This window comes from Radiomyces spectabilis (assembly GCF_025331425.1).
Source record: "Radiomyces spectabilis strain NRRL 2753 chromosome Unknown BYT42scaffold_4, whole genome shotgun sequence".
Classification (NCBI taxonomy): Eukaryota; Fungi; Mucoromycota; class Mucoromycetes; order Mucorales; family Radiomycetaceae; genus Radiomyces; species Radiomyces spectabilis.
In genome coordinates, this window is record NW_026251929.1 from 1,623,165 (window position 1) to 1,641,691 (window position 18,527).

General features: G+C 43.5%; 9 protein-coding genes across 9 annotated transcripts; 5 read left to right on the top strand and 4 right to left on the bottom strand.

Annotated features, from left to right (window-relative positions):
- The first annotated feature begins 887 nt into the window (after positions 1–887).
- On the top strand, positions 888–1,753 carry BYT42DRAFT_563623 (uncharacterized protein). Its single transcript, XM_051567615.1, has 4 exons — positions 888–1,050; positions 1,125–1,212; positions 1,273–1,428; positions 1,499–1,753. The coding sequence occupies exons 1-4, from the start codon at positions 915–917 to the stop codon at positions 1,626–1,628; spliced, it is 510 nt and encodes a 169-aa protein (XP_051425459.1). The 5' UTR covers positions 888–914; the 3' UTR covers positions 1,629–1,753.
- A 461-nt stretch (positions 1,754–2,214) lies between these two features.
- Positions 2,215–2,758, top strand: BYT42DRAFT_544619 (uncharacterized protein; the record flags this gene model as incomplete). The annotated part of the gene is made up of 3 exons (XM_051565769.1): positions 2,215–2,521; positions 2,582–2,666; positions 2,728–2,758. 3 exons carry the CDS (start codon positions 2,215–2,217, stop codon positions 2,756–2,758), a joined length of 423 nt encoding a protein of 140 aa, XP_051425460.1.
- Positions 2,693–3,094, top strand: BYT42DRAFT_274035 (uncharacterized protein). The gene has a single exon (XM_051562815.1). The coding sequence runs from the start codon at positions 2,796–2,798 to the stop codon at positions 3,015–3,017; it is 222 nt and encodes a 73-aa protein (XP_051425461.1). The 5' UTR covers positions 2,693–2,795; the 3' UTR covers positions 3,018–3,094.
- Positions 3,095–3,463: 369 nt separating this feature from the next.
- BYT42DRAFT_563627 (uncharacterized protein) lies at positions 3,464–5,284 on the bottom strand. Its single transcript, XM_051567616.1, has one exon. The coding sequence runs from the start codon at positions 5,073–5,075 to the stop codon at positions 3,687–3,689; it is 1,389 nt and encodes a 462-aa protein (XP_051425462.1). The 5' UTR covers positions 5,076–5,284; the 3' UTR covers positions 3,464–3,686.
- Positions 5,285–7,252, bottom strand: BYT42DRAFT_563629 (uncharacterized protein). Its single transcript, XM_051567617.1, has one exon. It carries the CDS (start codon positions 6,842–6,844, stop codon positions 5,447–5,449), a length of 1,398 nt encoding a protein of 465 aa, XP_051425463.1. The 5' UTR covers positions 6,845–7,252; the 3' UTR covers positions 5,285–5,446.
- An 854-nt stretch (positions 7,253–8,106) lies between these two features.
- BYT42DRAFT_643538 (uncharacterized protein) lies at positions 8,107–9,597 on the top strand (the record flags this gene model as incomplete). The annotated part of the gene is made up of 1 exon (XM_051572611.1): positions 8,107–9,597. Exon 1 carries the CDS (start codon positions 8,347–8,349, stop codon positions 9,595–9,597), a length of 1,251 nt encoding a protein of 416 aa, XP_051425464.1. The 5' UTR covers positions 8,107–8,346.
- Positions 9,598–9,911: 314 nt separating this feature from the next.
- On the bottom strand, positions 9,912–11,229 carry BYT42DRAFT_563633 (cyclin-like protein). The gene is made up of 4 exons (XM_051567619.1): positions 11,019–11,229; positions 10,884–10,965; positions 10,669–10,812; positions 9,912–10,607 (listed from the first exon to the last, which is right to left on the bottom strand). The coding sequence occupies exons 1-4, from the start codon at positions 11,168–11,170 to the stop codon at positions 10,179–10,181; spliced, it is 807 nt and encodes a 268-aa protein (XP_051425465.1). The 5' UTR covers positions 11,171–11,229; the 3' UTR covers positions 9,912–10,178.
- Positions 11,230–12,305: 1,076 nt separating this feature from the next.
- Positions 12,306–14,445, top strand: BYT42DRAFT_274333 (helix-loop-helix DNA-binding domain-containing protein). Its single transcript, XM_051562817.1, has 3 exons — positions 12,306–13,287; positions 13,344–14,160; positions 14,236–14,445. The coding sequence occupies exons 1-3, from the start codon at positions 12,555–12,557 to the stop codon at positions 14,375–14,377; spliced, it is 1,692 nt and encodes a 563-aa protein (XP_051425466.1). The 5' UTR covers positions 12,306–12,554; the 3' UTR covers positions 14,378–14,445.
- On the bottom strand, positions 14,228–18,444 carry BYT42DRAFT_274304 (Fanconi anaemia protein FANCD2). The gene is made up of 14 exons (XM_051562816.1): positions 17,854–18,444; positions 17,721–17,791; positions 17,305–17,665; positions 17,160–17,231; positions 16,930–17,100; positions 16,794–16,859; positions 16,708–16,731; positions 16,543–16,644; positions 16,217–16,477; positions 15,992–16,153; positions 15,634–15,927; positions 15,417–15,561; positions 15,301–15,347; positions 14,228–15,230 (listed from the first exon to the last, which is right to left on the bottom strand). Exons 1-14 carry the CDS (start codon positions 18,295–18,297, stop codon positions 14,685–14,687), a joined length of 2,766 nt encoding a protein of 921 aa, XP_051425467.1. The 5' UTR covers positions 18,298–18,444; the 3' UTR covers positions 14,228–14,684.
- Between the last annotated feature and the right edge of the window lie 83 nt (positions 18,445–18,527).

Here is an 18,527-nt window from a genome sequence, read left to right on the forward strand (position 1 = left end):
AAGCCTAGAACGAGCAGCGCGTCAAAAAGAAAATAACCACAAAAAAAAGTTTAATCCCCGTGAAGTCCGACGGATGAAGTCACAGGCTGAAGCGCAGTTTTAACTTCTTCCTCGAACACACGCAGATGCAAGGCTGAATGTCACTTTTCCACCCCTTTTCAAGTTGATAACGCCATCTTGGACAAGATATAAACTTGTAAGTTATCGAACGTTAGAAGACCTAATAATGGCTGGTAATAGCTACCTATTGTAAAGTATGGTCTTTGGCATTTCGCACATGCAACTGTCACCCATAATATAGCAAACACAGTAGTCAACAAAGTATGAGCTTCCTTTTCAAGCCAATGGTTACCGCTCTAATAGCTCTGAAAGCTCTGAAGCTATAGTACGTATTGTGGGCACCGGCAGCCTTGAGTGGATAAACATTACGCTCTACGCATAAATCTTATGCTAGGTTTTTCCTTGTCCAGTGTATCACCAAAATCGACTATCAAATGCACTGGGACTTTTGGATTAATTTCATGTTTCAGTGGTAGTTGTCACGTAGTCCGTCACGTCTCTGAAAGATGTAAGACCTAGTTGCCCGAAATAGGCAACAGGGCGGGAACGCTCAGAGTGAAGCAATGAAACAAGAGTGCTTGGGCACAATAGTTTTGATAGTAAAAATATCGGACGACTAATACCACGTTGAAATGTACTTAAACTGAATGTTTATTCAATATGGTACTCTTCTGTGAGCCGATGAGCGAAAACCAGAATTCTGAGTGCTGACCTCACGTCACCGTACGTTGACGTCAAGGTGACGTTCGGGTAATCCTGACTGAGGAGATTCATGCGTCCGTATAAATTGCGAGGAACTTTTTTTTCTGGAGATTCTTTGATCGAACACCCTCGACCACATACCGATAATCACCATGACAAAAATTCATATTTTTACTGATAAATCACCCATTTCTGAAAACACGGCGAAATTGTTAAAGCAAGGTGTCGAATCCGTTTGCGGCTCCAAGTGCAAAGTATATATTAAGGATCTTGCTCAGACGCCTACAGGTAATCTATAGACTGACTCGAGCGTCTTCGTAACCATAGTCGTTAATAATAAGAATCGTAACCATGATGTATAGAGGCGGGCAAAACCGACTATGATGAAGTAGACGCCACAAACTTCAAGAAGGAGCTGTTGAAAGCGGATGCTTTCCTTTTTTCTACAACGTAAGTAATTGACGGGTGTTATCCATGTCCCATTTTGCTGACTGGGGATTCTTGTTGCAGTGGATCATTGTCTGTGTTTGAGAAACATTATCTTCACGAAGATTCATCGGTGGATCGCGAACTCCCATTAAAGGGCAAAAAGTTTGCGGTGATCATGACAAACAAGACCACCTTTGACGGGCCTCAGGCTACGGGTACTCACGCATTGGATCACAGGTAAGTTCGTTTCACCATGGTCACGGTTGTGAATGGAGGATGACTCACATCAAAACATTTGATTCAATAGGTTGCTGGAACGATTGATTGCCCACGGTTTATCACAAAGTCCGGCTTTGATGGCCAATCCGCACGACGGTGACAATGAATTAGTGGCTGCCGGTCGACGTTTTGCCGAAGATCTGTGCGGTCAGAATTAAAACAGTTCGCAGTAACAGAACATGAACAAAGTAACGCAGTGGATTCCATGAATAGATGATAGTATTTATCTGCTTCAATGATTGTATAAAATGTTTTAACGACTATGCTCAGCATATTCTTCTTTCACTCATGAAGTGTTGCGCTTGAGAGAAAGTATCTGCCGGCTTCTACACGAGAATATACCGGTTGTGATGACCCCATCTCAAATGGTATGCTGTGCCAGAAACAATGCATCGTGATCTGTCGCAAAGAACACACTTTCAAGAGCTCATGGCCTGAATGAAGCATAAATGAGATGCAAAGAGATGGGGTACGTTTCATATAGGGCTTGAATGTACGACGTGAGATTTGTCAGCAGTTTCCGTTCATGTCCCTTGGAGGCAGAATGCGAAATCTGTCAACGTCTGTTTTTCAAAAAAAAAAAAAAAAAGTTAGGTTTTGAACAAGGGCCGCCCAATATAAAAAAAATTCCCACCGTCCTTCCAAATCCTGTATACTTTGCATTCATTTGGATTGTCCATTTTGTATAATTTCTGTGTTGCTTGTTCATCAAGCTCTCTCTGCCTTTGAACTATTGTTGCCAAGATGTCACACCACGACCAAGATGGGGTTGCTCACAGCAACCTGGAAACCGACCATGCATCCCCTAGCACATCCTTGTCACCAGACGATCGATCACAAAAACGAACAAGTGACGATGCGGCCATCACTCGCGAGCGCAAATCCCGAAAATCAACTCATGAATTGCTGACCGATGCAGAAAAGAAGGCGAATCACATTGCTTCAGAACAGAAGCGAAGGCAGAATATACGTTTAGGGTTCGACCAGCTCATTGAAATTGTGCCTTCACTCAACAGCGGCAACCGCAGTGAAGCCATCATTTTACAGAAATGTAAGAAAGGCTGAAATCTAACCCAGTCCATCGATGACCAGGCTGATAAGTTGTACTTAGCTGTTGATCATATCAAGCAACTAATTGCCAACAAGAGTCAATTGAAAGAGCAGATCAAGGAGCTGGAAATTCTTCTCGGCGATCCGTAAGTGGTGGCATTCTCTCTCACACTGTGTGTGGATGACAATCTAATATTTTTTCATTAGACACTATGACGATGATGCAAGTATAGTATAATATCCATAACCATGAAAAGAGGTCCGCTAACTGAACCATGGTAGTTAGTCTTCTGACGATGATCTGGCCAATATCTAATCGTCCACAGCTACCTTTCATTTCTTTTTACATGCCCGCTATCATTATCTCAACAAACACACCATCACTAATGTCATTGTTTCTTTTCTATCAGCTATCTATAAAAGAATGCGCCTTTCTGCGGATTCTTTTTTTTTATTCGCTTCCATTGATGCCGTTTACAAGCCAATCCATAAACTAATCGGTGATTACTTCTTTGTGTGGTTGATCCCACAATGGGAGGCTCCGTTCCTTGATTTTTTACTGCAAAAGTAGATATGAAATAGTTGTATTGCCCAATCTGTGGGTCTGGTTTTTTTTTCTTGATTGATTTGGCCCCCTTACCCCGCCATTAATCAACCTTTTCCGAAAAAAAATTGGGGTGAGGTTAGCAAAATGGAGCTACTGCATCGGTTCCGGACTGGAGACCCAGATGTGATACGAAATGCATCATTGTGCAACCCTATAGTAGAGCGATCTGCTGGCCCGTTACGACCATGACGTCGAAAGGCCATCAGTGGACGCTGATCTCTCTCTTCAAAAGGGAATCAACCTAAATGAGCCAACTATCACAAGCCCAAGTCCGTGATTCATTCGTCCCGATAGTGGCGCCACACATGGAAAGATGAAGTCCAAGCTCATATAGGATCACTTATTACAGCGGCGTTATATTTATTGCATAGTGACTAAAAAAAGAATGCACAGAGATAAAAATAATCACAAAAATAATAAAGCATGATATTACAAGAACAGACGGAAGTGTAAATGGAAAGATATAAACAAAGGAATGAAGGGATGAGAAGGAAACAAGGCACCAGGGACAAAGATGGAAGAAAAAAAAGGAACCCATAGGAAAGAAGAGTCGGAAACATTACGTGTGTGATATATTTTGCGGGTAAAATTCCAGAAATCGTGAGTTACGATACTGGACATAGGTGGAAAAGGTACTTTTCGGAGTGCCGACGAAAAATGAGCCGTGAGATGTTACTTCGGCGTCGATCATTGGAAACAGAAGCGATCCCAAATGCGACACATGGGGGTAATATTTCTCTTCAGCAGAGAATCCCAACACACTGGAAGTCGTTTGTTCCATGATATCCGGGAAATCGCTCAACGTGAAGAGACAAGCAAACTCATTGTACAGTTCTGCAAACTTCTCTCGAGGCTTTTTCGCGTCGGTAGCCATATAGATAATCTGTAGTCGCGAATGAACATACTGCTGCTTCAGACATTCGTCCAACCGCTGTTGTCGTGCTTCTTGCGTCGTCGAAAGTGCACCAAGGCGTTGAATCGTCGCGTTGATAGCGGCCGTTATTTCGCCTTGCTGTACTCGATGTTCCAACGTTTCACGAACTCGTTTCACCGTCGTCTTTAGCAGCTTTTTAAACACGCCATCCCCTTGACGCACATGGATAGCCGCAAATTGGGCCGGTCCGCCCAACCGTGAGACCAGATCCAAGCTCTTTTCTTGCACGACCGGATGCGAGATACCAAGTTCCTTGCGCAAATAGCTTCGTACCCACGCCAGCTTGCTCCCTTCCAAAAGTTGTAGGCGGTGCGACCCAAACAGGGAGCCAAAAACGACAAACGGTTCTGGGCGTGTTTGGATATCCGCGAGATTCAAACGGTATTCGAACTTTTGCAATTTACTAGGCATCTGAGCCGTTTCATAGATCTGATAGGAGTACCGTACAGGATCATCGATCATCAGGACCTGGCTTTCATTATCTTGGGGTGGAATGGACCAGTATCGTTCGAAATAGTTGAGATGCATATCTCTGCGCTGCATGATGTTGATGCCCAATGACCGGATCGACGCCACATCCAGCATGGACGACACCGGAATTGGTACGTATTTGCGATAATCAAAGCATCCTTCCACGGACAACCCTCCCTGAGCTTTGATTTTATCAGGGCAGGTATCCATGCGTCCCGCCAATACATTGGATGGGCGCCAATACGTTGCTGCGCCTACATTGAGTTCCGGCATGATCAAAGTGCGGTTGGTGGCCTTGGCTAGCACCAATGCATTGATGAGAGCGATTCGTTGATTATGGAATCCGGAGTGAGGTAGATACGTGATGAATTTTTCCTGGTCCATTGGCGACACGTGGATGATTTGCGGACGCACCGGCTTCCGTAAACGGAGATGATGCAGATCAGATTGCTTCCATCGAGCATGGAATAGAAATAGCAAGATCGTCAAAACGATGAACGCGCTCGCCGTTCCGTATTTAAACCATCGAGTATTACGAGACATTTTGTACACAAATAGTTGGAAAATGGTAAAAAAGGGAATATGTCACAATCACTAGGTATCCTCTCTATTTTTCTCTCCTTATTTTTCTTTTTCGTTCTGTTTGCTTATTTTCTCCACCCTACTCTTTTTTAATGTAAAAAGAAAGAATAAAGGGAAAGCCGGAAAAAAAGAAAAAAGAGCCAAAGGAAAAAAAGCCAAGAAAAAAAAATCCCAAAAAAGAGGAAAGTAGGAACAATAACTGGTGGCAATAAATTTTTTTTTATCTGTTGATTGAAGATTAACTATATTCCCTGATTCGTAGATAGGCACGGGCAATCAATTTCGAAACGATCGACCGCCCTAACCTCAATGGAGCAAGTTTCATTTTTCCATTATGACTCCGATCCCGTTGGCGCCTGTGACGATGGTTGTTCCGCAGGCTTCTCTTCATTTCCCGCCGCTTCCGAAGATGGTATCGATGACTCGGTCTGCTGTGGTTGTGGCTGCTGAGACGACGGTGTAGGTTGGGTTTGGGGTGAAGCGGATGGTTGTAAAGGTGCAGGAGCAGGAGGATGATGTGATGATACTTGATGCTGTTGTTGATGATGAGCGGTTGCAGCAGCCATCACAGCCGCCGTAAGTGCGCTGTTGGTGGGCAAATGACCCATCCCTAATTTCGCATTCAGTTCTTCCACCTCCTTCATCAGCCGATAACTTTCTGACCCTTGCATAGCACCAATGGCCAGCTTTGCATTCAGATCATCCACTTCTTTTCGCAGCCGATTATTGTCTTCTTCCAGTCGTGCGATCTTATCTTCCATGTCCTGAATATACTGTTTCTTCTTCTTGCGACACTCCTTGGCCGCTACACGGTTACGGAGCAACCTTCGTTGACGACGCTCATCATTCGTGAGTTGACGCGAGTTCGGACCTCGTTTTCCCTGTCCATCTTCTGAAAGTGGGCTGTTTCCATCTTGATGCGGCATCGTGGTTGGTTGGTGTGGCATCTGAGGAGGGCCTGGTAATGCTGTGATAACGTTACTTCCTTGTAGTTGTTGAAGCAAGTTCGATGTCATGCCAGGAACCGCAATAGGCGAAACCATGGCCTGTGCCAAAGACGATGCTGTGAGATTGGCCAAATCATGTCCGTGAGCTTGTGCGTACTGTAATAGTTGTTGGTGTTGAGGATCCGTTAATAATGATAGTGCGGCCGATTGTCCGTTGGCGTTGGTGGGGACGCTTAAAAGAGTATTATTGTTATTCGTATTACTTTGGTTGTTGTTGTTGTTGTTGTTGCTGTTGTCATCGGCATTGTTGATGGTCGCTTTATCGTTGTTGTTGCTATTGCCATTTGCGGTGTCCAAAGACGAGTTATCCGTTGGTTGTGGTGTCCCAAAAGTGGCGGCAGCAGCAGCGGCAGCATTGTCCTGTTCTACCGATATCGATTTGACTTCAGTTATTTCGGTATCAACGGCTGATTTTTCTTCTTCAGATTCATGGTGCTTGGAAACCTGGACTTCTTCTGCTTTCAGGGAAAGCTCAGTTTTGAGCACCTTTGGATCTTTGGCCTCCTCTGGATCTTCTGTAGCGGTCCGTTTAACAGCAACAGTATTAATTGCGTCGGTGGCGGTGGTGGTGGTGGCAGGTGAAGTCAACGAGTCAGCTTGCGTGACTGAGTCCTGACCGGTGGAAAGAGCTTCTACCGTTGGCTCAGAGTGTACAAATGAGGAGGCTTCATCAGGTAGACGATTGGGGAAGGACGTATCGGATCTCGCTGCGGTGTCGGTCATTTTTTCTCGTTCAGTGGTTGTGACGTAGTACTTCAAGAATATAGCAAAAAAAACCCCTTTTCTGTTGGGCTTCCGTTGGATACAGCAAAAGGCGAACGATAAGTAAGCACAAAAAGGTTATGGACGAGTTCCAAAGGATACAACGGACAATAGGTGACGGATAGTGACAAAATATAAAATAGACGCTTCGATATAGCTTGCAAGTAGGTTACAACAGTATGGCCTTTAGTGACAGCGGAGAGGCGATGACGATGTCTTGTCGAATCTTTGGTGGGCGGAGCGGATTTTAGTGATGACGAAGAGGTGTCGACGTCGACAAAAGGAAGGGTGACGAAGGCACTTTTTATGAAATTTTTTTTTTATTTACTTTCGGACTCCTGATCATCCGGTTTCCAGCCAATAAAATTTACAGATATAAATGACGTAACAAGCACATGACCATTTTTCTTTTTTTCGATTTCGGAATGCCTCGTTTCAATCTACTGGGTCATACGACACACTTCGCTTCCCGCGTTGGATATGGAAGAAAAAAAGTCTAAAGGAAAGAGATTCGATGTCAGAAGTAAAGAATAATTGTGAAAAGTTGCAGAGTCTCAAGATCCAATCACTTGAATAGGTGGATAGGTGGATAGGTAGATAGGTTGATAGGTGGATAGGTTGATAGGTGGATAGGTTGATAGATTGATCGGCGGCTTTAACTAATCCCAGACCATACATTTCCTACCGACTGTTTTACCACTCAATCTTCTTTTCTCACACATGAAAAATATAAAATAAAAACAAAAAAAAGCCTAGTAACATTATTCATTCCGTGCATAAAGCTAAACCCGTTATAGTCATCAAGGGTTAATGATTCTATGAGGATATGGGGAGGAAACAGGAGGGAAAAAAATAAAGATAGATTATTCTTTGTATGTGCATCCATTTGATCTTCTACAGTCACGGCCTTCACAGTGGGAAGCAGCGATTCCAAAATCCTATTCATGACATACTGAAAAATGCAACGGAGACATGAATCCGATCGGAAAACTTGCGTTATCACTGATGATCCACGCTGTATGTGACAGCACGATTTCTCTGCACCGATAGATGCATGCAGATTATAATGTGACTTTTGCTATGTGCGCAGTCAGTTTGACAAGATCTGGACAGTTCTGTTTGTAGCAATTTACCAAAAGGCTCGTGCGCAATTACTATGGAATATTTTTCGTATGGGCCACAGTAGCCTTTTTCCCACCGATTGTCATGTTAACATTGGAGATATTCAGGGACCCACGGAGGCCCTTGCTCCACTCAATTGCTCTATCTTACTTTCTCATTACATATTAAACAAGACAAGATGACACTGGGCCTTTTCATTCACGCTATTTTTAAAAAACCACAGATTACTTTAATTTATTCTTGTCGATTGTTTTTCATTCAATTATTTTTTATCATCCTTTGGCGTGTTTTTCAGTTTTTCTTTTCCGCATTTGGATTTTGATTCCTGCACTGACTGACGGATGGCAAGCCCTGATCCAAAAGAACCTTCTCGTGTTCAACATCGTAGCATTATGAGCACCCAGGCGACTAATTTTGCTCGTGGAAAGTATCCTAGCAGACGGTGGTCAGTCGTCACTGTCACGGCGACCACGACCTACAGACCCATGGCAACGCCTCCTTTCATTGCTAGTTTTGCGAATGAAGACTTGATTATGGACGCGCCAGGATTTGCATTTTCTACGCAACCGCGCCGTTTGACCGAATCCACGAGTTCCCAAGCGTTACAGAGCCAGGCCGTGGTGTTGCCTTCGATCACTGCGCACTCTAGTGACAGTGCCATGGAGCAGCCCAACGATACGATGACTGTCCCGCCGCCCGTTGGATCTATCGTTGGTGGATCCCTTGCTGGGTTATCCTTACTGCTTGGTCTGATTCTGCTGATCCGTCAGCGGCAACGGCACCGACGAAATGCGAAAATTGAATCTGGCTCGTTGAACGGTCATGATCAGGGCAGTTGGACCAGTTTGAATTCAGGAACCGACAGTTTGACCTCTTCACCACCAGCACTCCCGACCAAAAAGTCCAGACGCTTGACCGCAGATGATATACTGAACGATTCAGCAAAAACCTCGGAGAAACCCAAAAGGATGTCCCTGGATACTACCATGTCGTTGTCGGAAAAGGAAGTACAAACAGACGAAAGTGAGCAGCCCTCGAATGAACCTTCCTCGCCCAATTCTCACCATATTCAACCGTACAAGGCGCAACTGGCCATGAACACTTCATCCAACGCCATAGATAGTGGTTTGATTGAACCTCTCTGCGTTTACGATTCCATGCTTAGTATTGCTGATAAAATCCAGCCAAGTATTAATGAAGAAGACGAAGAAGAAGAAGATGAGAAACCAGAGGAAAATGAAGTACAAGATACCAATGCCCCATCGGATGACGACAGTAATGAAGAAACCCTTGAAAATCATGGTGAAAAAGAAAAATCTGAAAAATCCAATGACAAGGAATTGAGAAATGGTAATGAAGAAGCTGGCTCTCTGGATAAACAAAATCAAAAATCGAGACAAAAAGCTGGAAAGAAGGTTCAATGGCAAGATATTGTGCAAGGGAAATCCACAGAAGACGAGCAAGAATCATTGGATTATGATCACGTTAGTCTCACAATAACAGAATGTTCCTGTCAGGACAGCAATAATTCAAGTCCGATTACTCTCAAAGCCCAGAAGCAAAAGAGTGATGCATCCAAGGAAGAAGTCTAATTAACCAAATTCAACTCTTTTTTAATTTAATCCTGACAAAAATGTAAATATTTCTTTTCCTTCTTTATGCGATCCATTTCGTTTAGTTTAATTCGTTTATAAACAGTATCAACATGAAACATCCTCTTTACCTTCATTCAATTAGTTCTACATGACCAGCCGGATAATCCGGGTTTGCATTATTTAATGACTCGATCATTTGCAGCTTCCGATTTTGGACACAAAATTGTTCACCATGGTTTCCGGCGTCCTAACTGAATGCGTATATGATTAGAAGGAAAAATCATTAAAAATAAGCGAGGATCCAGGACAGTCTCTCTTTCACTTTGTTCAATTACATCCGATTAGGAGAGGAAGCCACGCCTTCAAATCAAGACGTATCTATTTTATGTGCGATATGTATGGGTTTTTTATCTACTGATCTGGAAGAAAAAAACGAACTCGACTAGATCTATATAAAAAAAAAGTGTGGAAAGCAAAAATGAACAAGCAAGGAAGAAGAAGAAAAAAAAAATGGAATGCAATGTGATGTCTAAAGAATGACAGGGAAATAGTGATGTTGGCAATATTTTCAAAATCGTTTAGCTGTTGCGCAAAGTGGCTTCCGTATCACTCAAGTGACTTAATAACTGCTGCCTATCAAGTTTTCGATGATATAGTCGCTGAATATGAGCGGCCACGTTTTGGAATTCGGAAGGTTGCGCATCAAATAATAACCACCATTCTCCACCTGGTGTTGTAGGCAGCTTGACTTGCTGATCTCGGCAAGCGAGCCAGATCGCACCACAGGCAATGGTTGGCATGGTGTAGTTCGTATACACATGGGTACGTAGCGCATCATTCAAGTAATTCCATGCCTTTTTCGGTACAGTGTCATGCTCTTCCAAGCCCAAGATTCGTAAATAGTTGATCATCGTTCCGTATGGTAATTGAACATGCACATTAAATCCCAATCGTTTCAAAATTTGCATTTCGGAAGTTGTCACCATGCTTTTCAGACTATATGCACGCTAAGCCGTGTTATGTATTAGTTTTGGAATCGTTTACGGAAAGAAAACAAAATGTGCGTACCTGAGAAAATGCGTCCAATGGCGTGTGCGTAGATTGCTGCTGGATTCGCCGTAATAAGTGATCGTATACTGTAATAAGGTACGTCATTCGTACGAAAGACTCTTCCACTTTGGCAGAGAGAAAGAGCGCTCCCATTCCAATCTCCTGTAAGAAACCGATGAGCTACTGATACCAATGCAAATCACAAACAACGCCATATATATGCGATTGCATACAATTATACCAAAATCCTTTAGACTCGCAAGATAAAAGAATCGCTGGAATAAAACCTGTGCTGTTGCCATTGCTACTTGCGGTCTAACTTTCCAGTGAGAAATGGAAATCAAGGCACGTATTTATGCAACGCTTACAGATTGAGTAGAATGCCAGCACTCTGAATGAGTTCGCAGCCAAAACTCCTTAAATCATCCTCCAATTGCTCGGAAATGCCGTCCTTGCGAGATGGTGTTTCAGCAAGTTGTTCCAAAGAAGCTATCGGATTCTGCAGTGATACTCTTGACATCAATTGAACGGCAGAAAATCTGACAGCTAGATTACGAGTCAACGGCGCGAAAAAAGAAAAGCAGCTCTTGGGGCGCCATGGCGATGGGAGCCAGAGCGGAATGTCAATTGTTTTCATCCCAAAGCCACGAGCACACTTTTTTATGCCAAATGAACTTTCTACGATATCAGCCTTCTTTTGCAATTCTTGCTTATGTACTTAGATTATCCATAATATTATAGCATATACAACTATCACGAATCTACAATGAATTACATGTCTCCATTGGTCCATCATGGGTATATGGGTTATAATAAAGCAAGCTTCACTTTTTCTTTTAAAAGAAGTTCCACGGTTTTCGAACGACTGAATACCTCCCCAGAATGAACCCAGAGGATGTGAAAGCTATAACTTCTTAGCGGTAGGTTCCTTGAAAACGGCAGTGAAAAGAGCCACACAGCAACACGCTATCATTCAAAAGGCGGCTTCCGGATTATCATTCAATGGCCGCTGAGAACGAGAACGGGATGCGCCATTTTTCGATCAAAGATAAAATGCCATTTTCTAGCATGAATCCAGTGGAAAAAAGATGGCTCGGGGTGCACCAATCTTATTCCCGAGTTTTGGTTACTAGAAAAATAGCAAGTTCTGGTATTCCCGATTTTTCACCATTGGAGCCTGGTTATTGCCCTTCATCTGACTTCTAACACATGTTTCAGTCCCATCCGCAAGTGGGCGAATGAGCGGATTCCAAAGTTACTATAGAAAACAACTCATTTTCCATCCATATTCACCCACAGTATCGGTAGCCTCTTCCCCACTAGGCAAAGATGCCAAGTAACCACCATGAGTAACCATTGAAATACATGGTTCTGGGATCAATAGATTGGGATCAGTAGGCTAAATGGTTAACCGTCAATTTCCCGTCGGGAAGAAATAGTGGCATTAAGGCGAACCACCTGAAGAGAAGTTCTGGAAGGTTTCTCAAGTCTCGGGAGTTCTCGTAAATCAGCAAAATAACCCCAAGGAGCATAACAGAGTTGTTATTTAACATCGAGGTTCAAGTTTAAGCAAAAGTAGGCAGGTGAGGTCCCTGGATTAGTAGAATGAGGCATCAAGTACTAAAAAGATGTTAAAAAAAGACACGGAGCAACACCGTTGTTTTACGAACGCAAGTAACGAAACCGCGACGGCCACTCATATTAATGCCACCACTGTAACTGTGTTCGAAAGGGACGATGTTCCACTTTGAAGCCATGAAACAAAAAGTTTCTTCGGGAAAAAAAAATACAGGAGTGCAAACTCTGATGCGTTAATTACTCTCTTTCAGTTTGTTTATTCCACAATTAAGCATATACATTTAACCTAACAAATTCGTTTGCCCTTGAAAGGGAACAACATTACTATGGATTTTGACTCATATTTTGGCATTACCCTGTCACACCCACCCTCGTCAGAACCTCAACAACAGCTACCATCGCAGTTGGCGCAAACCAACGAGCCTCCGTATCACCAGGATACCATCAGTCCAGAATCAGACAGGTCGGCCACTTTCCAACAGGCGCCCACGGATGGTCAATTGAATTTTGCAGCCAACATACCAAGTACGGGGGTTAACGAGTATCCACTTGTGAACCAAACCCTTGATCCGTTGGACTGGTATCTGGATGATAAAACCGCGAAGCAGCAACCACCGTCCTTGACACCTATTTCATGTACGTCTTCGTCCAACAGTGGATCTTTATCCGCTGGTGAACAATCGCCGTTCTCGCCCCCAGCAGTGAACACGGATTCGTTTGCACCATCCGATTATTCAGCGCCAATCATGATGAATGATTTTGATCAGAAAACGAACTCGACCTTTTTTCCATCTTATCAACAATGTCAGCATTCGTTGCAAACTCCCCAGCAACCACAGCAACCCCAGCAGCAGCAGCAGCAGCAGGAACCCTCACCGATATCCGATTATCGCCAACCTCAACAGCGCTCACCGGATGAATGCGTGGTTTCGCCTCCCATGCCCATTTCTTCAATGGCCAATAGCGCCCTATCCAAACCACTGCCAAGTTCTTGTCCCATAGAGAACACTCTGTCGTACGCGTTTGGTTCAATGACGGATTGGGCCGAAAAGCAAAGAGGTACTTCTAATAGATAATTATTCTGAGAGACTTTCTGTGTCTCATCAATCTGATAGTAAACCATTCGGGACCTCACCCTCCGTCCAAACTTGTCATTGCAAACGGTCAGCAATTGAAAAAAGTAGCTCACAATGCTATCGAACGCCGGTATCGAAACAACATCAACGATCGTATCCGAGATCTCAAAAGCGTAGTGCCGGCGCTTTACCTTGCCAAAGTCAACAAGAACAACAAGTCGCTAAGTCCAGCTGACGATGAAGACGACGACGGAGACGACGGAGACGACCATGGAGGCGAAATTGTGGAAGGCGTTGAAGTCGCTAAAAAACTCAACAAAGCTGTGATTCTACATAAAGCCACCGAGTATATCAAGTATCTTAAGCATATGAATTCCTTGGCCCAGCAGGAAAGCGAAATTCTTCAGCAAATTCTTGGACAAATGCCTGGCGGAGCTCAAGTATTGAATCGATTCCGTGTACAAAAGGAGAAATTCAGAAAATTCGAGGAAGAACAACTTGCACGTGAACGCAAAGAAACCATGGAACGCGAACGCATTGAGCGTCAGAGAATTCTCAAAGAACGAGCCGTTCAAAGAGCCGCATTGACTGAATTATTGCCCAAAACGGAACGTCGTCCTTACCGTCGTAGATGCAAGAAAGTGGATACTGCTGCCGCTTCATGCGACTTGGATTCTCCGCTTGCAAACGATAATTCAGCCGGATCATCGCCGTCCGTCACTTTTATGGCCTTCTTTATGTGCTTGTCTGTCTTTTCCGTACCCTTTTACCAAAACCCATCTTCGGTAACAAAGCATCATCAGATGTTTACCGACTCTATTCATGTATCAAATTGGTCCACTATGCTGGATATTCGGTAAGTCATTCTTCTCGTCTGAAAATATCCTCTTGCTAAGATAGATTTTTAAATAACCATCTCCTGTTTTTATAGATTCATCGCAAAGTGTCTTGTATGTTGCTGCATGGCTTACTGCTTTATTGCTTACATGGTTCGCCAATGGTTACACCCTAGACCGCCCGTTCTGCATTCCAAACGAAAGGGTTCCTACGCGTCGGCACGGACAGACAGTTGATTGTCCTTCGTAGTCTAGGATACCCTCCAGCATAATTGTCGTCTCACTTGACAGAAAATTTTCCTTAAACCACGACTCTGCAATATGTCTCTAGCTGTAGCACAGCACCATTCAGTTCCATATCAATAAAATCATCTACTTCATTGTCTCCCCATAGTTGATATTTTCAGTATAAAGCGTAATTGTTCTTCTGAAACCAGAGCATCGGCATTTCAATCCGGCCGTTTTTTTTTTCCGTTTCCGGATGGTGCTTGCCGATACTCTGTTAATGTGACAAGTAGTTTTACAGATATTAATGATGGTATATCTATTCATCGTCGCTGTTGGATGATGGACGACGTGACAGATTGAAGACTCTATTGGAGCGCTGATTCGGCCGTCCCAGCCCCAGTCTCGGTCGTTTAATAGGATTTGACGGTACAACCTTTGATGTATTCCTTGACGCGGATTCCACCGATGATACCGGCGCTGGACTGGCTTCTTTTTCTGCTTCTTCATCATTTTCGTCGTCAAGATCAAACTCGATCACTTCCTCTTCATCATCGTCGTCCTCTATGATTTCTATGGGTCGTTTAGCTGCTCGTATCATTTCAACTTCTTCTTCTTTGTCATCATCCAAGATATCGTCAGGCATCACTGGGAATCCATCTTGTTCGTCTTCGTCAGAACTCGAAGGCACCTGACTAGTTGTGCGAATGTCAGGCAAGTTTGGGCTTTCTTTGGTAGGGCGTTTTCGTCTCTTTGCTGGGGCAGGTTTGCTTGGTCTACTCTCTGCGGGAGTGGTTGCAGACGAATCTTCTTCCGCCAGCTGGTCTTCTTCTATTTCAGATTCACTAGTCTCCTCACGAGGAAGCTAAACACCATTGGTCCAAAAAAATTGAGTAAAATACAATCTGGGTAGATTATGCTTGGCTTAAACGTACCTGAGACGAGATCTCCGCACCACGAATATCACGATGTTTCAATGCACCTAATCAAATATCATACATGAGTGAGTCATGCTATGAGAATTACGTAGCGGTATGATGCCCGATCTTACCCAAGAAAAATGCATCAGCTGGTGCATTATTTTCAGTGAGTAGCATTTTGACTTGGAAAATGACGGTCTCTAAAGCCTTCTTAAGCATCGGTACGTAACTGGACAGTTGACTGTCTTTGAGCGCTTTGACATGCGAGCAGATAACCTAATACCGATTGAACATCAGTTTTTCCATATAATTTGTCAAAGAGGGGTGATGTCAAACGAATTTCCATACTTGTAACATGCGGGTACTTGTTTGAAAGTCCTTGAATATGCCAACGATAGGTTCCCGATATGTTTTGAAAATACTGGTAAAGAACGGAATAGAATGCTTGGAAAACTCGTCGATAAACGAACGCGCCGTTCTCAGTAGCACACCAAACAGTGAGCGTTCTTCTTTTGTTTTGATGCAATGAATGGTGCGTTCAAAGACCGTGACGATCCGTGCGTTTTGAGTAAGCATAAGTTCCGGATCCACCGGGTTTTCGTGCAAGGTCCGAAGTAAATGGATGGTCTGATTAATAATAGCCTACCGAATTTTCATGGTTGAGCATTGTCAGCTTCATTAAAATCATATTAAACGTTAAACGAACCTGGTAATAGTCGACCAACGTTTCGGTTCGCAAGAGTGGGTATTGCTCAAAACCCCCTTGTCGCTCGAATTCCGGTAGAATCTCCGTGGTGTAATTATATAGTACCGCGGCAGGATCATCACTCAATGCGATGGAACGTTCAATCAAGAACGGGATATCCTTCTATTAAAAACGGCCCAGTATCAGTCATATGATGTTTCTCTATTCCTTGGTGATCGTACTGACCTTGATATTGCGCCAATCAAACCAGTCGGTGGACAATATTCCTTGTACCACTTTATGGCCGCCACTACTTAATTCAACGATATCACCTGATAATTCTCGCAAACGTTCCAAAAGCTTGAACAGTACGACTGCCGTTTGCGCTTGGGGCATGTTCTCCCCAAATCGACACAAGTATTGGAAGGCTTCCACGACGATTTTTTGGAAAGACGGTTGATGAACAGATTCCATCATGATGCGTTCTGCGATAGCATTTACTAAGGCCTGATATCGTCATTGTTGACATTAATACATTTAACAGAAAAAATTATCGTCAGCGATGCACGTACATGTAGAACATCACGGTTTTCTGGGTTTTCAATTTCCGGCCACGAAAGCATCTTTAGCAAGATATCAAAAATGTACGCAACACAGTGGGCCAATGCTTCCGACTTCTAACAATAATATGTTAAGGGGGAAATGATTTCGCTTTACAGCAGGACCCAAATATTTACCTGATTGATACGTCCCGAGTACACCTCCTTTTGCATTACCGTTAAAAAATCACATTACCGAGTACGGTTTTCCTGTCGCATTTTACCTGAAGTTGAAGGTCTTCATACAACATCTCCAGTCGCTGAAGCATAAAAGGAACATATTGTATAATCTAGGACGATGAAGATATTGAGCTTATCCTCGGTTTATAATGACTATTCACAGTGGTGATGTTTGGTTACCTGCTTGATAAAGGCGGGGGCATCCATACGGGCCAGCAGCAATGCATTGTAAACGCTGTGCTTTTTGTTGTTTGTCATCTTTTTCTTTCCGAAGAAATGAACGGGTGCCGGTACAACCTTGATATCCAATTTCTCGTTCAGATCGCTCAATAAGTAATTGATACAAGCATACTAGCCATCTTCATGAGTACCTCCAAAAAAAATACATTCAACATTTTTTTGTCACTCACATCCAACTTGTTTTCAGCATCGCCATTTGCATCTCCCGCATCGTTCACCTGTAACAGGCTCAACACACTGATCTGGAAAAAAAAAACAAAGTAACATACGATTTAGTCTTTCAACCAAGAGCCGCACATTTGTTTTCTCACTTACATTAAAAGCACGCATATGACGCTTCAACTCGGCCAACTTGGGTAATCGCCCTGTACTTGATCTTATGCTCGTATCTTTTTTGGTAGAAGGCCGCGGTGTACCTTCTTCACCGTCGGAAGCATCAGCATCCACTTGAGTAGAGGACCGTGGATCCGCTTTTGGAAATGAGACTCCCGTCATTTCCTTGCTTTCTTTAAATGACAACGATGAATGCATCTCCAGGGGCAGGTAATGGGGAACGTAGGTGATAAAACTTTGAAGCATGGTCTCGAGAGCGAGAATATTCTTCAAGCGTAGACATAGTTTTTGATGTACTTCATCGTCAGACAAAGTGGAAAATGCATTCAACAATTCCCGGAACCTTTATGCAAAAGCGGTTACACAACAGCATAGTCCATCCCACGCGATTCGCTTACCAGTTGATCGTGTAAAACAGCAAGTCGCACACATTTTCCAATTCTCGAGGATCAAGACTACGGATCATTTCCTACCATCCACATTTCTGAGTTGGACATGGAAACAGCTGTGCCATATCCTCATTATCCATACCTCCTCGGTTTCTTGATTGAATAAAATAATGCCACAGCCTAAAAGCGCATCAATTTCTTCTAGTCCACCGTTATTCAACTTCTTCTCGCAGCTTTGAATGAGTTTGAAGATCGAGCACAGAGGTACTACGAGACTTCGTCGTTTTTTCTCATCATCCATGAGAACCAGCTCGTACATTTTCATGGCGATCTGAGCATCTTCGCCATCCAAATTCATCCATAAACCCGGTTTAAGGAATACATTTTGTTTTCGTGCCATGACGGTCACCAGCTCATTCAGTTCGTCCATATCCGACACGTACTGATCCGTAAAGTCGACCATCCAGCTCTCTTTGATCCAAAGCTGTAACCGCTGATCGAGGTTCGTGTTTTCAAAGATGTGAGCTAATTCGTCATACACCAGAGCCAGACATACAGGATATTCTGAGCAGTTGTGCAAGAGCATTTCCAATAGGTAGACGGCCTGCTTCAAGTAGGGGTGTCGCAAAGCATTGTCAGCGCTATAAGTTGCGGCGTCCGTTTGTGTACTGGAACCTCCTTGCGTACTCGATCCAGTATTGGAGTCTCTGTTGCATAATTCTGCCGATCCCAACACTTTGACGGCTGATAGACAACCAATGATGCCGATTTTTTTGTATTTTTCTCGAGGATTCGACAGTTGTTTGCGGATGACGA